This window comes from Schistocerca gregaria, chromosome 10, assembly GCF_023897955.1.
Source record: "Schistocerca gregaria isolate iqSchGreg1 chromosome 10, iqSchGreg1.2, whole genome shotgun sequence".
Classification (NCBI taxonomy): Eukaryota; Metazoa; Arthropoda; class Insecta; order Orthoptera; family Acrididae; genus Schistocerca; species Schistocerca gregaria.
Genome location: NC_064929.1, coordinates 151346607 through 151365749, shown reverse-complemented (window position 1 = coordinate 151365749; position 19143 = coordinate 151346607). Strand labels below are relative to the sequence as shown.

At 44.3% G+C, this 19143-nt stretch overlaps 1 protein-coding gene across 1 annotated transcript in view; it reads left to right on the top strand.

Moving 5' to 3' along the window:
* Positions 1-19143, top strand: part of LOC126293176 (probable cytochrome P450 304a1) — a 97554-nt gene that overhangs the window by 35199 nt on the left and 43212 nt on the right. Inside the window, exon 3 of the mRNA XM_049986274.1 lies at positions 10038-10201. Coding sequence (XP_049842231.1) covers positions 10038-10201 — 164 coding nt within the window. The remainder of the gene's footprint in view (positions 1-10037; positions 10202-19143) is intronic.

Below are 19143 nucleotides of genomic sequence, written 5' to 3'. Positions count from 1 at the left end.
GGCCTTTCTGGATACAGAAAATGTTCGACTGCTGCCCTGGCAAGCACATGCTCCAGATCTTTCACCAATTGCAAACGTCTGCTCTATGCTGGCCGAACAACTGGCTCGTCACAATACGCCAGTCACTACTCTTGATGAACTGTGGTATAGTGTTGAAGCTGCATGGGCAGCTGTCCCTGTACACTCCATCCAAGCTCTGTTCGACTCAATGCCTAGGCGTATCAAGGCCGTTATTACGGCCAGAGTTGGTTGTTCTGGGTACTGATTTCTCAGGATATACGCACCCAAATTACGTGAAAATGTAATCACATGTCAGTTCTAGTATAAAATATTTGTCCAAGGAATACCCGTTTATAATCTGCATTTATTCTTGGTGTAGCAATTTTAATGGCCAGTATTATTCTAAAATTTTCGTTTCTCTTTCACACTTACGCTGAATGACAGTCACTGAAGATCAACTGGCGTATGTCTGTTTTGCTGAATTGATTTTAAATCATGCAGTGTGTTTGTAATCTTGGTTTTCAGTGTCATCAGTAATCATCTCGAGTATGCAATAGAATGTTTCTCGCATCATCTCGTATGTTCGTGAAACTTGGCTAGTTATTCCAAGAACTGAGTGTAAAGTATTCGCCACAGTCTTTTAGAGACGGATGTAGCTCATTCACATGCACATGACGTATTCTTAATAGCAAACGCCCAATGCAGCACTTGTCTCCTACATAGAATAGATCCTATACTCGATCCTCCAAAAAATTGACGAAGAAGGTCGTATGCATTGTGTCCATATTGTTAGGCAACCTCTCGCAACTGCCTTTGGTGACTGTTAGGGTGCCACTGTGAACGTGGCTTAAGCAGTATGTTGAAATACTACGCATACTATGTTTCTATGACTTGCTTGACTTTTGTTGGGATACGGGGTGATTATAATTGAAGTTAAACTTTGAGGGACACACTCAAAGGCTTTAGCAATGTCACAGAATATACTAACAGGATAATTTTTCTGGTAGTGCTTCATTTGTGAGGCATTGTTTTGTTTTCTTTGTACAGAATCCTTAGAAGAGCCAAACTGGGAGGTGGTTAACAAGTTGTGTTCAGTTAAATGAATCAGTTGCCCATCATCACAGCACACTACTGAATAGTCTACAACGATTGAAATCTATACTGCTGTATAAAGATAGTTAGATCTTTGTAACCAAAAAACTCTGTCATTTCTTGACCGATTTACTTCAAATATTTACATGTTACTCTAATAAAAGTGCGGGTGCACACAGACGTTACACTTTTTAATTATACAGGATGGTCCATTGATAATGACCGGGCCAAATATCTCACGAAATAAGCATCAAACGAAAAAAGTACAAAGAACGAAACTAGTCTAGCTTGGAGGGGAAACCAGATCGCGCTATGGTTGGCCCGCTATATGGCGCTGCCATAGGCCAAACGGATATCAACTGTGTTTTTTAAAATAGGAACCCCATTTTTATTACATATTCGTGTTGTACGTAAAGAAATATGAACGTTTTAGTTGGACCAATTTTTTCGCTTTGAGACAGATGGTGCTGTAACAGTCACAAACGTATAGGTGCGTGGTATCACGTAGCATTCCGCCAGTGCGGACGGTATTTGCTTCGCGATACATTACCCGTGTTAAAACGGACCGTTCACCAACTGCGGAAAAGGTCGATATCGTGTTGATGTATTACTATTGTGATCAAAATACCCAACAGGCGTGTGCTATGTATGCTGCTCGGTATCCTCGACGACATCATCCAAGTGTCCGGACCGTTCGCCGGATAGTTACGTTATTTAAGGAAACAGGAAGTGTTCAGCCACATGTGAAACGTCAACCACGACCTGCAACAAATGATGATGTCCAAATAGGTGTTTTAGCTGTTGTCGCGGCTAATCCGCACATCAGTAGCCGACAAATTGCACGAGAATCGGGAATCTCTAAAACGTCGGTGTTGAGGATGCTACATCAACATCGATTGCCATATGGTGTGGCAGGTGGCAGTTGACGCTAAGTGACGAAAAGTGTGAGGTGATCCGCATGAGTTCCAAAAGAAATCCGCTGGAATTCGATTACTGGATAAATAGTACAATTCTCAAGGCTGTCAATTCAACTAAGTACCTGGGTGTTAAAATTACGAACAACTTCAGTTGGAAGGACCACATAGATAATATTGTCGGGAAGGCGACCCAAAGGTTGCGTTTCATTGGCAGGACACTTAGAAGATGCAACAAGTCCACTAAAGAGACAGCTTACACTACACTCGTTCGTCCTCTGTTAGAATATTGCTGCGCGGTGTGGGATCCTTACCAGGTGGGATTGACGGAGGACATCGAAAGGGTGCAAAAAAGGGCAGCTCGTTTTGTATTATCGCGTTATAGGGGAGAGAGTGTGGCAGATATGATACACGAGTTGGGATGGAAGTCATTACAGCATAGACGTTTTTCGTCGCGGCGAGACCTTTTTACGAAATTTCAGTCACCAACTTTCTCTTCCGAATGCGAAAATATTTTGTTGAGCCCAACCTACATAGGTAGGAATGATCATCAAAATAAAATAAGAGAAATCAGAGCTCGAACAGAAAGGTTTAGGTGTTCGTTTTTCCCGCTCGCTGTTCGGGAGTGGAATAGTAGAGAGATAGTATGATTGTGGTTCGATGAACCCTCTGCCAAGCACTTAAATGTGAATTGCAGAGTAGTCATGTAGATGTAGATGCTCTTATTGGTCTGGTGAATATAATAAACCATGTCCCACACGTGTATGTGCAATAGTTTTCCAGAACATCCAGAGAAGCAAAGATTATTATACAAATAAATTTGTTTACTTTCCATTAAGAATGTAGAAACGTTTATGCCATTGTTTGCAACCGTTAGCGAGTCGTTTCAGTCGTTTCCTAACCTTGAAACGAATTAATTTTCTGTATTGTTCACTGAAAGACCATAACAACAACAAAGTTCTTTAAGTGAAACCACATAGTAACTGTTGTACTTTGTAGATTATGAAATAGGTATGCCTTTAAAATTTACGACAGAAGAATACGCCAATATGGTGTTTATTTATGGCAAATGTGATGGTAAGGCTACGGCTGCAGTTAACGAATATCGCGTATATTATCCAACTCGGATGATTCGGGATGCACGAACCATTAGCGGAGTATTTCGAACGTTACGAAAGACAGGGACATTGATGAGGATATTGTGGATGCTGTTCAACGTAACATAGCCCAGGTACCAGTACACCACGTATCTCTCAACGATTAGGCATTTCACAATCTAAGGTATGGCGTACAATGAAGTACAATAATCTGTATCCTTACCATAAACAAAAAGTGTGTCGTCTACATCCCGTAGATCCTGCCCTTAGCTTGTAGTTGTGCGACTGGTTAAATACTGATCGGCAGTTACACAAATACATTTTATTTACTGATGAGGCGCAGTTTACTCGAAATGGTATAAACAATTTACATAGCGAACACGTATGGTCTGAAGCAAACCCACATGCAACAGTGCAACGCAACCATTCATTTTCCCAGAACGTCTAACTGGCGACACGTATTTACAATTCCTTCAAGAAGAAATGCCCCGTTTGCTCGAAGATGTTCCACTTGCTACGCGATTGCAAATGTATTTTCAACATGACGGCGCGCCTCCACATTTCACCTACACAGTTATTACACATTTGAACGAACATTTTCCCCAGAAATGGGTCGTAGTGCTACACGTCTGTGGCCACACATATCGCCCGATTTAACACCAATGGATTTTTGTGTATGGGGGTAGATGAAAGACGTAGTTTATGAGGACAAAGTCAATACACATGAGGCTTACTTGCTCGCATTATGAATGCAATAGACGAAATTAAGAACAACCATGTGAGACTGAAATGAGTAACAAAATCTTACCGAGCGAGGTGGCGCAGTGGTTAGACACTGGACTCGCATTCGGGAGGACGACGGTTCAATCCTGCGTCCGGCCATCCTGATTTAGGTTTTCCGTGATTTCGCTAAATCACTCCAGGCTAATGCCGGGATGGTTCCTCCGAAAGGGCACGGCTGACTTCCTTCCCTAATCCGAAGAGACCGATGACCACGCTCTCTGGTCTTCCCCAAACCAACAAACAACAAACAAAATCTTTTCATACACGTGTAGCTAAATGCATTGAACTCGGTGGAGACATTTTTGAACATTTATTGTGAATGTATTGTAAAATTTTATGTACACTGTACAACTTCCTTAACACTGAGCTTTGTTTTTTTCCGGTTTAACATGAACTCACATATATTAATTTACGTGGTATTAATAGAAGCAGATTATGTAACACATTCATACAGTTTCAGGTAACGTTATTACCATCATTTTTTCACAATTAATTTCTCTACAACTTCTATTGAAAACTTTGTGCAGTTGCCTGTAATTTAAAAAACAAATTGGGCCAAGTAGTTAATAAATTAAAAATTTTACGAAATTACGTCTTTGCTTCTCTGAATGTTCTGGAAAACTACGACAGATACAGGTCTGGGACCTGTTTTATTAGATGCATCAGATCAATAACAACAAAATAAAGGGAAATCGTGCTTTACTTTAACCTCATACAGTTTTGCGATGGCTTCATGTTAGCGAAGTTGCTAAATTTCGGGCGAAATCTTTTATTAGCCGTAACTCCGTAATTAAACATTTTCACACCTATGTTTATATGAACTTTTTTCTTTAGTTTTACTTGTAGAATAACATGTTAAAATATTTGCATATCTTCGTGAATCACCCTGTTGTTGTTGTTGTTGTTGTGGTCTTCAGTCCTGAGACTGGTTTGATGCAGCTCTCCATGCTACTCCATGCTACTCTACCCTGTATATGGCATATACGTAATTATCTACAAGTTATATAAAAATATCGAAATTATAAAAATATCGAAATGTTCCAGACCATATACTTCAGTTCCTTGCAAAATAATTTAATAAATATTCAGAAAGACACAGGCTATATACTTCTAATAGATGTGCATATACATTCAAACAAATGATTACAATTTCAGAAAAATGGGATATACAGACAAACAAATGACTACAATTTCAGAAAAATGGGATGATTTCTTCAAAAGAAAGAGTTTCAAAAATGGTTCAAATGGCTCTGAGCACTATGGGACTTAAATTCTGAGGTTATCAGTCCCCTAAAACTTAGAACTACTTAAACCTAACTAACCTAAGGACATCACACACATCCATGCCCGAGGCCGGATTCGAACCTGCGACCGTGGCGGTCGCGCTGTTCCAAACTGTAGCGCCTAGAACCGCTCGGCCACTCCGGCCGGCTAGAAAGAGTTTCACAAATTGAGCAAGTCAATAACGCGTTGGTCCGACTCTGACCCTTATGCAAGCAGTTGTTCGGCTTGGCATTGATTGACAGAGTTGTTGGGTTTCCTTCTGAGGGATATCGTGCCACATTCTGTCCAGGTGGCGCATTTGATTATCAAAATCCTAAGCTGGTTGATGAGCTCTAGCCATAATACTCTAAATATTGTCAGTTAAGGAGAGATCCGCCGACCGTGATAACCAAGGTAATGCTCCAGCGTGACCCATCGTTGAAGAGCACTCTCCTACAGTGAATACGATTCCAGGCCGAAGTTGTGTCTCTCTGGGAGGTCTCCACACACATCTCCGCTGGTCATCAGGACTCAGTTCCCAGCGGGAGGAAAGAGCTTCACAAATTCAGCAAGTCAATAATGTGTTGGTCCAAATCTGACCCTAATGCAAGCATTTATTCGACTTGGCACTGATTGACAGTTGTTGGGTGCCTTTCTCAGGGATATCGTGCCACATTCTGTCCAGGTGGCTCATTTGATCATCAAAATCCTAAGCTGGTTGATGAGGTCTAGCCATAATACTCTAAATATTATCAGTTAGGGAGAGATCCGCCGACATTGATAACCAACGTAATGTTTGGCAGGCACGAAGGCAAGCAGTAGAAACTTTCAACGCGTGTAGGCGGGCATTTTATTGCTGAAATGTAAACCCAGGAAGGCTTACCATGAAGGGAAACAATACAGGGCATACAATGTCGTCGATGTACCGCTGTGCCGCATGCGTGCCGCGAATGACAATCAAAGGGGTCCTTCTATTAAAAGAAGTGGCGGCACCACAGACCATCACTCCTGGTTGTTGGGCCATACAGCAGGCGATAGTCAGGTTCGTATCTCACCGCTCTCTGGGAGGTCTCCACACACGTCTTCACTGCTCATCGGGGCTCAGTTCCCAGAGGAACTCATCGTTGAAGAGATCTCTCCTACAGTGAAAACGATTCCAGACCTTAGTTGTGTCTCTATAGGAGGTCACCACACACGTCTTCGCTGGTTATCAGGGCTCAGTTCCCAGCGGGACTCATTGCTGAAGAGAACTCTCCTAAAGTGAATACGATTACATGCCGAAGTCGTGTCTGGGAGGTCCCCACACACACCTTCGCTGCTCATCAGGGCTCAGCTCCAGCGTGACCCATCGTTGAAGACTACTCTCCTACAGTGAATACGATTCCAGGCCGAAGTTGTGTCTCTCTAGGAGGTCTCCACACACATCTTCGCTGGTCATCAGGACTCAGTTCCCAGAGGGAAGAAAGAGCTTCACAAATTCAGCAAGTCAATAACGCGTTGGTCCAAATCTGACCCTAATGCAAGCATTTATTCGACTTGGCACTGATTGACATTTGGAGCATTATGAGCAGGGTCCTTAAACCACCTTGTGATTTTGACGATCTGACTTCCCAACTGGACAGAATTGGGGATGATATCCCTCAGGAGGACATCCAACAACTATTTCAATGAGTGCAAAGCCGAATAACTGCTTGTACGAGGGTAATTCCAAATGTAAGGTCTCCTATTTATTATAACTACACAACTCTGTTTGTGTGGCAGTTGGACACACTGTTATGAAGATTGCTTCATGCGCTATGTGCTAACATGCGCACGCCACACTGAGGCGCTCAGACTTGGTTCAAATGGCTCTGAGCACTAGAACTTAGAACTACTTAAACCTAACTAACCTAAGGACATGAGACACATCCATGCCCGAGACAGGATTCGAACCTGCGACTGTAGCGATCGCGCGGTTCCAGACTGTAGCACCTAGAACCGCTCGCCCGCCCCTGCCAGCGCTCAGTCTTGGCTTGGCAGCCGTCGAGAATGGAGGTCCCGTTGGACGTTACCACCAAGTGCGAATTGCGCCCAGTTATTCGGTCGTTGAACGCAAAGGGCACTACGCCGATTGAAATCCATCGCCAATAGACGGTAGTGTTTGGTCAGTCGTTCATGGATGTCAAAAATGTTCGTAAGTGGTGTAGAGAGTTTGCAGCAGATCGGATCGAAATTCACGACGAACGGAGGAGCGGGAGACTGTCAATTTCTGAGGGGACAACGTTGAAAGTTGATCAAAGCATGCGAGAAGATCGGCGGATCACCCTGGATGATCTCTGCACGTTGGTTCCTGAGGTTTCCCGAAGCACCGCTCACAGAATTTTTAACGGAAACATTGAACTACCTGAAGGTGTGAGCAAGGTGGGTGCACGCATGCTGAGTGAGGACCACATGCGGCAACGAGTTGATGCTTCCCGCGCATTTCTTCACCGCCTTGCAGCCGAACAGGACAACTTTCTGAGCTCAGTTGTTACGGCTGACGAAACCTGGGCATACCACTTTACACCTGAGACCAAGCAACAATCACGCCAGTTCATAACTTTCTGAACAGCATGGCAGCGAGCTGGTATGACATGGGTATACAAAAACTGCCACAGCGTCTACAAAAAATGCATCTTCAGAAATGGCGATTATGTCGAAAAATAGCTAAATGTTCAAGCTGTAAACTGATGTAAACCATTATAGAAATAAACAGGTCTATGTACTTATAAAAAAACAGGAGACCTTACTTTTGGGATTGACTCTGAAGTCAATCAACTGACTTGCTCAGTTTGTGAAACTCTTTCTCTTGAATAAATTATCCATTTTTTCTGGAACTGTAATCATTTGTTTTTCTGTACGTGTACATCTACCGATTTCCGTCCCATTTGGGTAATTCCTTCTTGAGGGCCCGTTGTTTATTGTCTTAGAGTTTATTAATAATAACGAAATTCATGTACGACTTTCACTGTTTCATTTACTAAACTGTTTCTCTGAACACCACCTCATTTGATTCAACTACACTCCTGGAAATTGAAATAAGAACACCGTAAATTCATTGTCCCAGGAAGGGGAAACTTTATTGACACATTCCTGGGGTCAGATACATCACATGATCACACTGACAGAACCACAGGCACATAGACACAGGCAACAGAGCATGCACACTGTCGGCACTAGTACAGTGTATATCCACCTTTCGCAGCAATGCAGGCTGCTATTCTCCCATGGAGACGATCGTAGAGATGCTGGATGTAGTCCTGTGGAACGGCTTACCATGCCATTTCCACCTGGCGCCTCAGTTGAACCAGCGTTCGTGCTGGACGTGCAGACCGCGTGAGACGACGCTTCATCCAGTCCCAAACATGCTCAATGGGGGACAGATCCGGAGATCTTGCTGGCCAGGGTAGTTGACTTACACCTTCTAGAGCACGTTGGGTGGCACGGGATACATGCGGACGTGCATTGTCCTGTTGGAACAGCAAGTTCCCTTGCCGGTCTAGGAATGGTAGAACGATGGGTTCGATGACGGTTTGGATGTACCGTGCACTATTCAGTGTCCCCTCGACGATCACCAGAGGTGTACGGCCAGTGTAGGAGATCGCTCCCCACACCATGATGCCGGGTGTTGGCCCTGTGTGCCTCGGTCGTATGCAGTCTTGATTGTGGCGCTCACCTGCACGGCGCCAAACACGCATACGACCATCATTGGCACCAAGGCAGAAGCAACTCTCATCGCTGAAGACGACACGTCTCCATTCGTCCCTCTATTCACGCCTGTCGCGACACCACTGGAGGCGGGCTGCACGATGTTGGGGCGTGATCGGAAGACGGCCTAACGGTGTGCGGGACCGTAGCACAGCTTCATGGAGACGGTTGCGAATGGTCCTCGCCGATACCCCAGGAGCAACAGTGTCCCTAATTTGCTGGGAAGTGGCGGTGCGGTCCCCTACGGCACTGCGTAGGATCCTACGGTCTTGGCGTGCATCCGTGCGTCGCTGCGGTCCGGTCCCAGGTCGACGGGCACGTGCACCTTCCGCCGACCACTGGCGACAACATCGATGTACTGTGGAGACCTCACGCCCCACGTGTTGAGCAATTCGGCGGTACGTCCACCCGGCCTCCCGCATGCCCACTATACGCCCTCGCTCAAAGTCCGTCAACTGCACATACGGTTCACGTCCACGCTGTCGCGGCATGCTACCAGTGTTAAAGACTGTGATGGAGCTCCGTATGCCACGGCAAACTGGCTGACACTGACGGCGGCGGTGCACAAATGCTGCGCAGCTGGCGCCATTCGACGCCCAACACCGCGGTTCCTGGCGTGTCCGCTGTGCCGTGCGTGTGATCATTGCTTGTACAGCCCTCTCGCAGTGTCCGGAGCAAGTATGGCGGGTCTGACACACCGGTGTCAATGTGTTCTTTTTTCCATTTCCAGGAGTGTACATTACATTAGAATTGCTTTACTTTTGTTGCTTTTCATCTCATGACTTGTTATAAGGATACATCACAGTCCGTTCAAGTGACTTCCAACTCCTTTCCCGTCTCTGATTTACAATCTCATTGAAAAACTCAAAAGTTTTAACTTCTTGGTCCTGATATTTACTCTTCTTTCCAAATTTCTATGTGGTTTTTGTCACTCTTTGCTCGTACAGCTTGAATAACGTTGGGCAGGGTATGACCGTGGCTCTCTACCTTCTCAGCTACTTCTTTCCTCTCGTGTTGTTCGATTGTTGTAACCGAGATACGTCTTATGAATCAAAACCATCCGCCTAAAGTGGTCAAAGACCTTTTCTTTTTACTGAGAACGAATGTGTACCAACTAGCCAGCAGGAATCAGGCTACACGTACGCCTGTTGTTCTTCCGCAGGCATCTTCTTCACGGAGGGCCCCCACTGGCTGGAGCAGAAGCGCTTCTCGCTGAGGAACATGCGGGACTTCGGGTTCGGCCGCCGCTCTGAGAAGCTGGAGGCGGAGATCGCGGCGGAGCTGCGAGACCTGGTGGAGCTGATCCGCGGGGGCCGCGAGGACCAGGTGCGTCTGTCTGCAGCACTGGCTGTCTGCCTGTCTAGCTACCCAGGTACTCAGCTGGGCCCATCTGCTCCAGTCGAAGCCCAAAGTATTTCAGGTTGGACCTTAACTTTTACCGGCGAATGTCCAAATAACTTGCGGGTTTGCTGCCGGGTGACATTGTCGACCACCGCCGATATTTCGACAGGAGCACATCCTGCCATTCTCAAGGCACAACTGCAAGGAGGAAGAAATGAGCAAGGGAATTTAATACCTCGGTTCACAGAGGAGAAACTAGGAAGATACCACACGCACAACAAGTAACTGCTGAGTCACCACACAACCAAAGATAACCAACATCAGAAATACCGAAAGTGACTATTAATCAGCAGGTGAGGTAGCACTAATTCTGTCCCTCTGTTTTTAGATGAGAGACAGAGCCGGATTCCAAGCAGTTTTCAATATCTTCCTTAATAACATTAGCTGGACGTGCAAGCCAGAATCTCCGTGTTTTTGTATTCCATAGGATGACCGGTGTCAAGGCAAAGTTCTGCAATAGCTGATTTACTCGGCTGTTGTAAGCGGGTGTGACGCTTATGTTCAATACACCGGTCTTCACAGTCCTGATTGCCTGACCAATATATGACATGCCACAATTGCAAGGAATACGATAGACACCAGCCTTACGCGGCCGGCCGGTGTGGCCGTGGGGTTCTAGGCGCTTCAGTCTGGAACCGCGTGACCGCTACGGTCGCAGGTTCGAATCCTGCCTCGGGCATGGATGTGTGTGATGTCCTTAGGTTAGTTAGGTTTAAGTAGTTCTAAGTTCTAGGGGACTGATGACCACAGATGTTAAGTCCCATAGTGCTCAGAGCCATTTGAACCATTTGAATCTTACGCACACCAACATCATCTTTTACGATAGCCAACAGGGCTTTAATCTTAGAAGGTGGTCTAAAAACACACTTCACATATTTCCGCAAAATACGGCCAATCCTACTGGAAATGCTTCCTGCATAAGGCAAAAAGACCGTAGACTTAGGTGCCTTCGTTCCTATCGTCACTCGCCCGTTGCACAGAAGGTTGATAGCGCAACGCACGTTTGATCTGCCTCTCACTATAACCATTCTAACGAAAGGTAACTTCGGGATGTGATAGCTCAAGCTGCCAAACTTTCAGGGTCTGAAATAACGTGTCCCCTGTGAACCATGGTGCGAAGTACTCCTTCACTCTGAGCTGGATGTTGACAACTATCAGTTCGCAGTCAGTGTGAGTAGGCTTCCTATAAACAGAATGTCCCAACGTACCATCAGTCTTCCTTCTGACCAACACATCAAGGAAGGTAAGGTATCCATTCTTTTCCACCTCCATAGTGAACTGAATATTTCGGTGGGTTGAATTCAGGTGTTCCAAAAACCGGTTTAAAATCTCACTTCCATGAGGCCAAACAACAAAAGTATCGTCTACAGCTGGCCGGAGTGGCTGTGCGGTCCTGGGTGCTACAGTCCAGAACCGAGCGACTGCTACAGTCGCAGGTTCGAATCCTGCCTCGTGCATGGATGTGTGTGATGTTCTTAGGTTAGTTAGGTTTAATTAGTTCTAAGTTTTAGGCGACTGATGACCTCAGAAGTTAAGTCGCATAGTGCTCAGAGCCATTTGAACCATTACCGTCTACGTACCTGCAAAAACACGGAGGTTTCAAGGTCGCTGACTCCAATGCATGTTCCTCAAAGCCTTCCATAAACAAATTGGCCATAATCGGTGACAACGGGCTTCCCATTACAACTCCATAAGTCTGTTCGTAGTACTGACCATTGAATAAAAAGTAAGTGGAAGTCAGGACATACCCAAACAAGTTTGTTAACTCGACACCAAACTTAACCTCAATCAGAGAGAGGAACACGAGTCAAAAGAGAAACCACATCAAAACTGACTAAAATATCAGAGTCATTCAAACGCAATCCCTGCAATCGACGTAAGAAATCTGCAGAGTTCTTAATGTGGTGTTCACACCTACCTACTAGTGGGCTCAAAAAACTAGCAAGATGTTTAGGTACACGGTATGTCGGAGCACCAATATTAGAAACAATACGTCTCAACGGGACAGCCTCTTTATGAACGTTAGGGAGGCCATATAATCTAGGTGGTACAGCACAGTAAGAATTAAGACTCTTGATGGTCTCCTGTGACAAAGAACTTTTCTTCAGTGCCCATTGCAGTCTGCGGCATTGGCAAGTTCTGGTCAATGGAAGCCAACACAATGACATGCGTGCCACGAGCCCAACCCACAGAAGACGAGGTCGAACATTCGACGCAGGCATGTCCACACCTGTTGCAGCATTCAAACATGGTGTCAACACTGTGCACAAAGCTGTTCTATCCTTTACAGCCAGGCGAACAAGATGACGGCCATCTCGCCCTGTGGTCATCTTATCTCATCCAGGACCCTTTCGTCACTGTGAACCGCCCTCTTATCTTCACTGATTCCATATACGCCACACTGTTGAAGCAGCATATCACGTATGAGCCACAATGATACCGAACGACAGATCCACCTCCCATACACCAATCATTCTGCCCCATTTGAATGCTCTCACTTGAAATTCCACGCTGTGCTGTCGACGAAGAATAGTGGCACTTGCTTAAATGTTTTCATTTTGTATGATGGCTGCTCACCGAATGAGTGTTGCATAACACTGATCTGCCTGGTCTCACAAAAAGGTGCGCTGTTGGTCCTACATGCACGCCATCCAAATGTTGCAGACCATTGCTTCCGAGTGTTTCATTTTTTACAAACGGTAGTGTATATTCCTTCCACCTTTCAACCTTACCTTGTTTGCTTAGCACTGGCTTTCCATCTGAGCTATTGATATTCGCCGGCGCCGGTGTGGCTGAGGGTTCTAGGCGCTTCAGTCTGGAACCGCGTGACCGCTACGGTCGCAGATTCGAATCCTACCTCGGGCATGGATGTGTGTGATGTCCTTAATTTAGTTAGGTTTAAGTAGTTCTAAGTTGTAGGGGACTGATGACCTCAGATGTTCCATAGTGCTCTGAGCCATTTGAACCATTTTTATATTCATGGAGTTGCTTCTCTTTTCTCCAAAGGTCTCTTTAATGTTCCCAAAGGTGACATCTATCTTTCCCCTAGTTATGTATGCTTCTACAGCCTTGCATTTGTCCTCTAGCATTCCACTTTCTGCCAATCTCGTTTCTTTGGAGGTCTGTACTCCCTTTCCCCTGCTTCATTTGCTTTATTTTTATATTTTCTCCTTTCATCAGTTAAATTTAGTATCTTCTGTTTTGTCCAGACGTTTCTACTAGGCCTTGTCTTTTTACCTATATCCTCTGCTGTCTCCACTAATTCATCTCTAAAAGCTGTGTTCATCTTCTGTTGTACTTTCTTCCGCTGTTTCAGTCAAACGTTTCCTAATGCTCCTTCGTAAACCTTAAATAATCTCTCTTTTTCTTCAGTTCATCGAAGACACATCCCGATAAATTCATACCCTCTTCCAATCTCTGTAGTTAATAAGCAGTAAATTATGGCCAGAGTCCACATCTGCCCATGGAAACGTCTTACAGTTTAAAAACTGGTTTCAGAGTCTCTTATCTTACCATTATATAATCAATCTGGAATCTTCTGGTATCTCCAGGTTTCTTCCATGCGCACAGCCTTCTTTCATGATTCTCTAACCACATGTTAGTTATGATTAAACTATGCCTTGAACAATATTATAGCATGTGGGTTTCTCTCTAATTCCTTTCCCCCACTTCATGTCTCCTAAACTGTTCGTTTCTCCTCCTTTTCCTACTATGGAATTGGAGTCTCCAACCACAATTAAATTTCCATCTCCATCTAAATAATTTCCTTTACCTCTTCATACATTCTTTCAATCTCATCTTCAACTTCAGAGTTTGCTGGCACATAAACTTGTACTACTATGGCAGGAGTTGGCTTCATGTCTGTTTTCGCTACAATAATTCACTCACTACTCTGTTCATAGAGCGTACCCACATTTCTATTTTCTTATTCATGATTAAGCCTACTCCTAGATGACCTCTATTCGATTTTATGCTGATAACCCTGTACTGACCCAAGTGGAAGAAGTTTGTTCTTTCTGCCACTGCACTTTACTAATTCCCACAATATCTAACTTTAACTTGTTTCCCTCTATAAATTCTCTAATCTACTTACCCAATTAAGGTAACATTCCACACTCTGACCTGTAGAGTGCAAGTTTCGCTTTTCCTGATGATGACCTCTTCCTGAGTATTTTTGGTAGATCCATCTTAAAGATGTGGATGTGGAACTGTGGCGGATTGGTAACACACAGACAAAGGATACCAACAACTATAATTCTTCATAAGAATTTTATTAGTTAAGCAGTCAGTTTCGATGCTTCATAAACATCTTCAGGCCCTTTCTGACATACACCTTCTAATAAAGTTGATAGCAGAATCTGTCATTCCTGGGTGCCCAGCCAGGTGCAGTCATATCTACATCTACATCTACATCCATACTCCGCAAGCCACCTGACGGTGTGTGGCGGAGGGTACCCTGAGTACCTCTATCGGTTCTCCCTTCTATTCCAGTCTCGTATTGTACGTGGATAGAAGGATTGTCGGTATGCTTCTGTGTGGGCTCTAATCTCTCTGATTTTATCCTCATGGTCTCTTCGCGAGATATACGTAGGAGGGAGCAATATACTGCTTGACTCTTCGGTGAAGATATGTTCTCGAAACTTTAACAAAAGTCCGTACCGAGCTACTGAGCGTCTCTCCTGCAGAGTCTTCCACTGGAGTTTATCTATCATCTCCGTAACGCTTTCGCGATTACTAAATGATCCTGTAACGAAGCGCGCTGCTCTCCGTTGGATCTTCTCTATCTCTTCTATCAACCCTATCTGGTGCGGATCCCACACTGCTGAGCAGTATTCAAGCAGTGGGCGAACAAGCGTACTGTAACCTACTTCCTTTGTTGTCGGATTGCATTTCCTTAGGATTTCTTCCAATGAATCTCAGTCTCTGCTTTACTGACGATCAACTTTATATGATCATTCCATTTTAAATCACTCCTGATGCCTACTCCCAGATAATTTATGGAATTAACTGCTTCCAGTTGCTGACCTGCTATTTTGTAGCTAAATGATAAGGGATCTATTCGCATCACATTACACTTGTCTACATTGAGATTCAATTGCCATTCCGTGCACCATGCGTCAATTCGCTGCAGATCCTCCTGCATTTCAGTACAATTTTCCATTGTTGCAACCTCTCGATACGCTACAGCATCATCTGCAAAAAGTTTCAGTGAACTTCCGATGTCATCCACCAGGTCATTTATGTATATTGTGAATAGCAACGGTCCTATGACACTCCCCTGCGGCACACCTGAAATCACTCTTACTTCGGAAGACTTCTCTCCATTGAGAATGACATGCTGCGTTCTGTTATCTAGGAACTCCTCAATCCAATCACACAATTGATCTGATAGTCCGTATGCTCTTACTTTGTTCATTAAACGACTGTGGGGAACTGTGTCAAACGCCTTGCGGAAGTCAAGAAACACGGCATCTACCTGTGCACCCGTGTCTAAGGCCCTCTGAGTCTCGTGGACGAATAGCGCGAGCTGGGTTTCACACGACCGTCTTTTTCGAAACCCATCCTGATTCCTACAGAGTAGATTTCTAGTCTCCAGAAAAGACATTATACTCGAACATAATACGTGTTCCAAAATTCTACAACTGATCGAAATTAGAGATATAGGTCTATAGTTCTGCACATCTGTTCGACGTCGCTTCTTGAAAATGGGGATGACCTGTGCCCTTTTCTAATCCTTTGGAACGCTTCGCTCTTCTAGAGACCTACGGTACACCGCTGCAAGAAGGGGGGCAAGTTCCTTCTCGTACTCTGTGTAAAATCGAACTGGTATCCCATCAGGACCAGCGGCCTTTACTCATTTGAGCGATTTTAATTGTTTCTCTATCCCTCTGTCGTCTATATCTACCATTTTGTCAACTGTGCGACAATCTAGAGAAGGAAGCACAGTGCTGTCTTCCTCTGTGAAACAGCTTTGGAAGAAGACATTTAGTATTTCGGCCTTTAGTCTGTCATCCTCTGTTTCAGTTCCATTTTGGTCACAGAGTGTCTGGACATTTTGTTTTGATCCACCTACCGCTTTGACATAGGACCAAAATTTCTTAGGATTTTCTGCCAAGTCAGTACATAGAACTTTACTTTTGAATTCATTGAAAGCCCCTCGCATAGCCCTCCTCACACTACATTTCGCTTCGCGTAATTTTTGTTTGTCTGCAAGGCTTTGGCTATGTTTATGTTTGCTGTGAAGTTCCCTTTGCTTCCGCAGCAGTTTTCTAACTCGGTTGTTGTACCACGGTGGCTCTTTCCCATCTCTTACGATCTTGCTTGGCACGTACTCATCTAACGCATATTGTACGATGGTTTTGAACTTTGTCCACTGATCCTCAACACTATCTGTACTTGAGACAAAACTTTTGTGTTGAGCCATCAGGTACTCTGTAATCTGCTTTTTGTCACTTTTGCTAAACAGAAAAATCTTCCTACCTTTTTTTATATTTCTATTTACGGCTGAAATCATCGATGCAGTAACAGCTTTATGATCGCTGATTCCCTGTTCTGCATTAACTGATTCAAATAGTTCGGGTCTGTTTGTCACCAGAAGGTCTAATGTGTTATAGCCACGAGTCGGTTCTCTGTTTAACTGCTCAAGGTAGTTTTCAGATAAAGCACTTAAAAGTATTTCACTGGATTCTTTGTCCCTGCCACCCGTTATGAACGTTTGAGTCTCCCAGTCTATATCCGGCAAATTAAAATCTCCACCCAGAACTATAACATGGTGGGGAAATCTACTCGAAATATTTTCCAAATTATTCTTCAGGTGCTGAGCCACAACAGCTGCTGAGCCCAGGGGCCTATAGAGACATCCAGTTACCATGTCTGAGCCTGCTTTAACCGTGACCTTCACCCAAATCATTTCACAATTCGAATCTCCATCAATTTCCTTCGATACTATTGCACTTCTTATCGCTATAAACACGCCTCCCCCTTCACTGTCCAGCCTGTCTCTGCGGTATACATTCCAATCTGAGTTTAGGATTTCATTACTGTTTACATGTGGTTTCAGCCAACTTTCTGTCCCTAGTACTATATGGGCGTTGTGACCGTTTATTAATGAGAACAGTTCTGGGACCTTTCTATAGACGCTCCTGCCGTTTACTATTAGCACATTAATATTGTTATTCCCTGTTGCATTTTGCCTACTCCTGCCTTGCCGCGTCTCAGGAGACGTCTTGTCGGGCCTAGGGAGGGAATTCTCTAACCTAAAAAACCCCATGTGCACTCCACACGTACTCCGCTACCCTCGTAGCCGCTTCCGGCGTGTAGTGCACGCCTGACCTATTCAGAGGGACCCTACATATCTCCACCCGATAGCGGAGGTCGAGAAATTTGCACCCCAGCTCTCCGCAGAATCGTCTGAGCCTCTGGTTTAAGCCTTCCACTCGGCTCCAAACCAGAGGACCGCGATCGGTTCTGGGAACGATACTACAAATAGTTAGCTCTGATTCCACCCCGCGAGCGAGGCTTTCCGCCTTCACCAACTCCGCCAACCTTCTGTACGAACTGAGGATGACCTCTGAACCCAGACGGCAAGAGTCATTGGTGCCGACATGAGAAACAATTTGCAGTCGGGTGCACCCAGTGCTCTCTATCGCCGCCGGTAGGGCCTCCTCCACATCTCGGATGAGACCCCCCGGCAAGCAGACAGTGAACACTGGTCTGTTGATAGTGGTTGTTGCCCTCATTAACCTAATTTTTGGTTAATGACAACAATTGCTAGCAGTTTTATTAGAAGGTGTATGTCAAAAGGGTCATACACATGACACTAATGAAGCGTTCAGATGGTTGCTTAAGGGGGTAGGACGTCAAATGGGCCGACTTGGAGCAGGAGAGGCGCCACAGGACATTTCAATTTCTACTGTCTATACTTTTACAAATAAATTTATAAAACCTTGTCAGCATGACCAGGAAGGAATCAGAATTCACACTCTTAGCAGTGGAAGTTGTAAAACATACCGAAATAATTTTTTTTACATGTGAAATTTCATCATTTTTTCACTTACTAATGGCAGCATTTGTTGCTACAGGTACACTTTTCTTCATAAATAAGAGAGATTCTTCGATGAATTTTGCACAGCATACAAACCATACTTAAAGGTGTATGAAACTCTAGAATTTTCCAAATATATTAAAAACTGTGGTAAAAATTGAGGTAATTAACTACAAAATTTGTGTTTTTTCTAAACATGAAGTTTAAAATACAACAGCTGATTCGTTTTTTTCATAAATTAAATAAATTCTAGAGTTTCATGCACCTGTAAGCATGGTATTACGCTGTGCAAAACTCATCGAAGAATCTCTCTAACTTATGAAGAAAAGTGTACCTATAGCAACAGCAGCCATTAGTAAGTGAAAATATGATGAAGTCTCACAAGCAAAAAAATTTATTTTGTTATGTTTTCGAACTTACACTGCAATGAGTGTGAATCCTTCCTGGTGATGCTGACAAAGTTTTATTAATTTATTTGTAAAAGTATAGACACTGGAAATTAAAATGTCTTGTGATGCCTTCCTGCTCCAAGTCGGCCCGTTTGACGTCCTACCTCCCTTAAATAACAAAATTTTAGGTAAAATTATGGTTGTTGATAGCCTTCTTCTATGAAAGCCTTTTGAGTAGTCCTCGACCAGAGGTATGAATGGGGACTATTTCACCTCCAGAATCATTAAGCTATACAGTAGGGCTGACTGGCCTTGAGAAAAGTAACGGCTGTAGTTTCCCATTGCTTTCAGCCGTTCAAAGTACCCACACAGCATGACCATGTCAGCTAATGTTACACGCCCAGATAAGTCTTTCTTATATGTGTTACTATCGA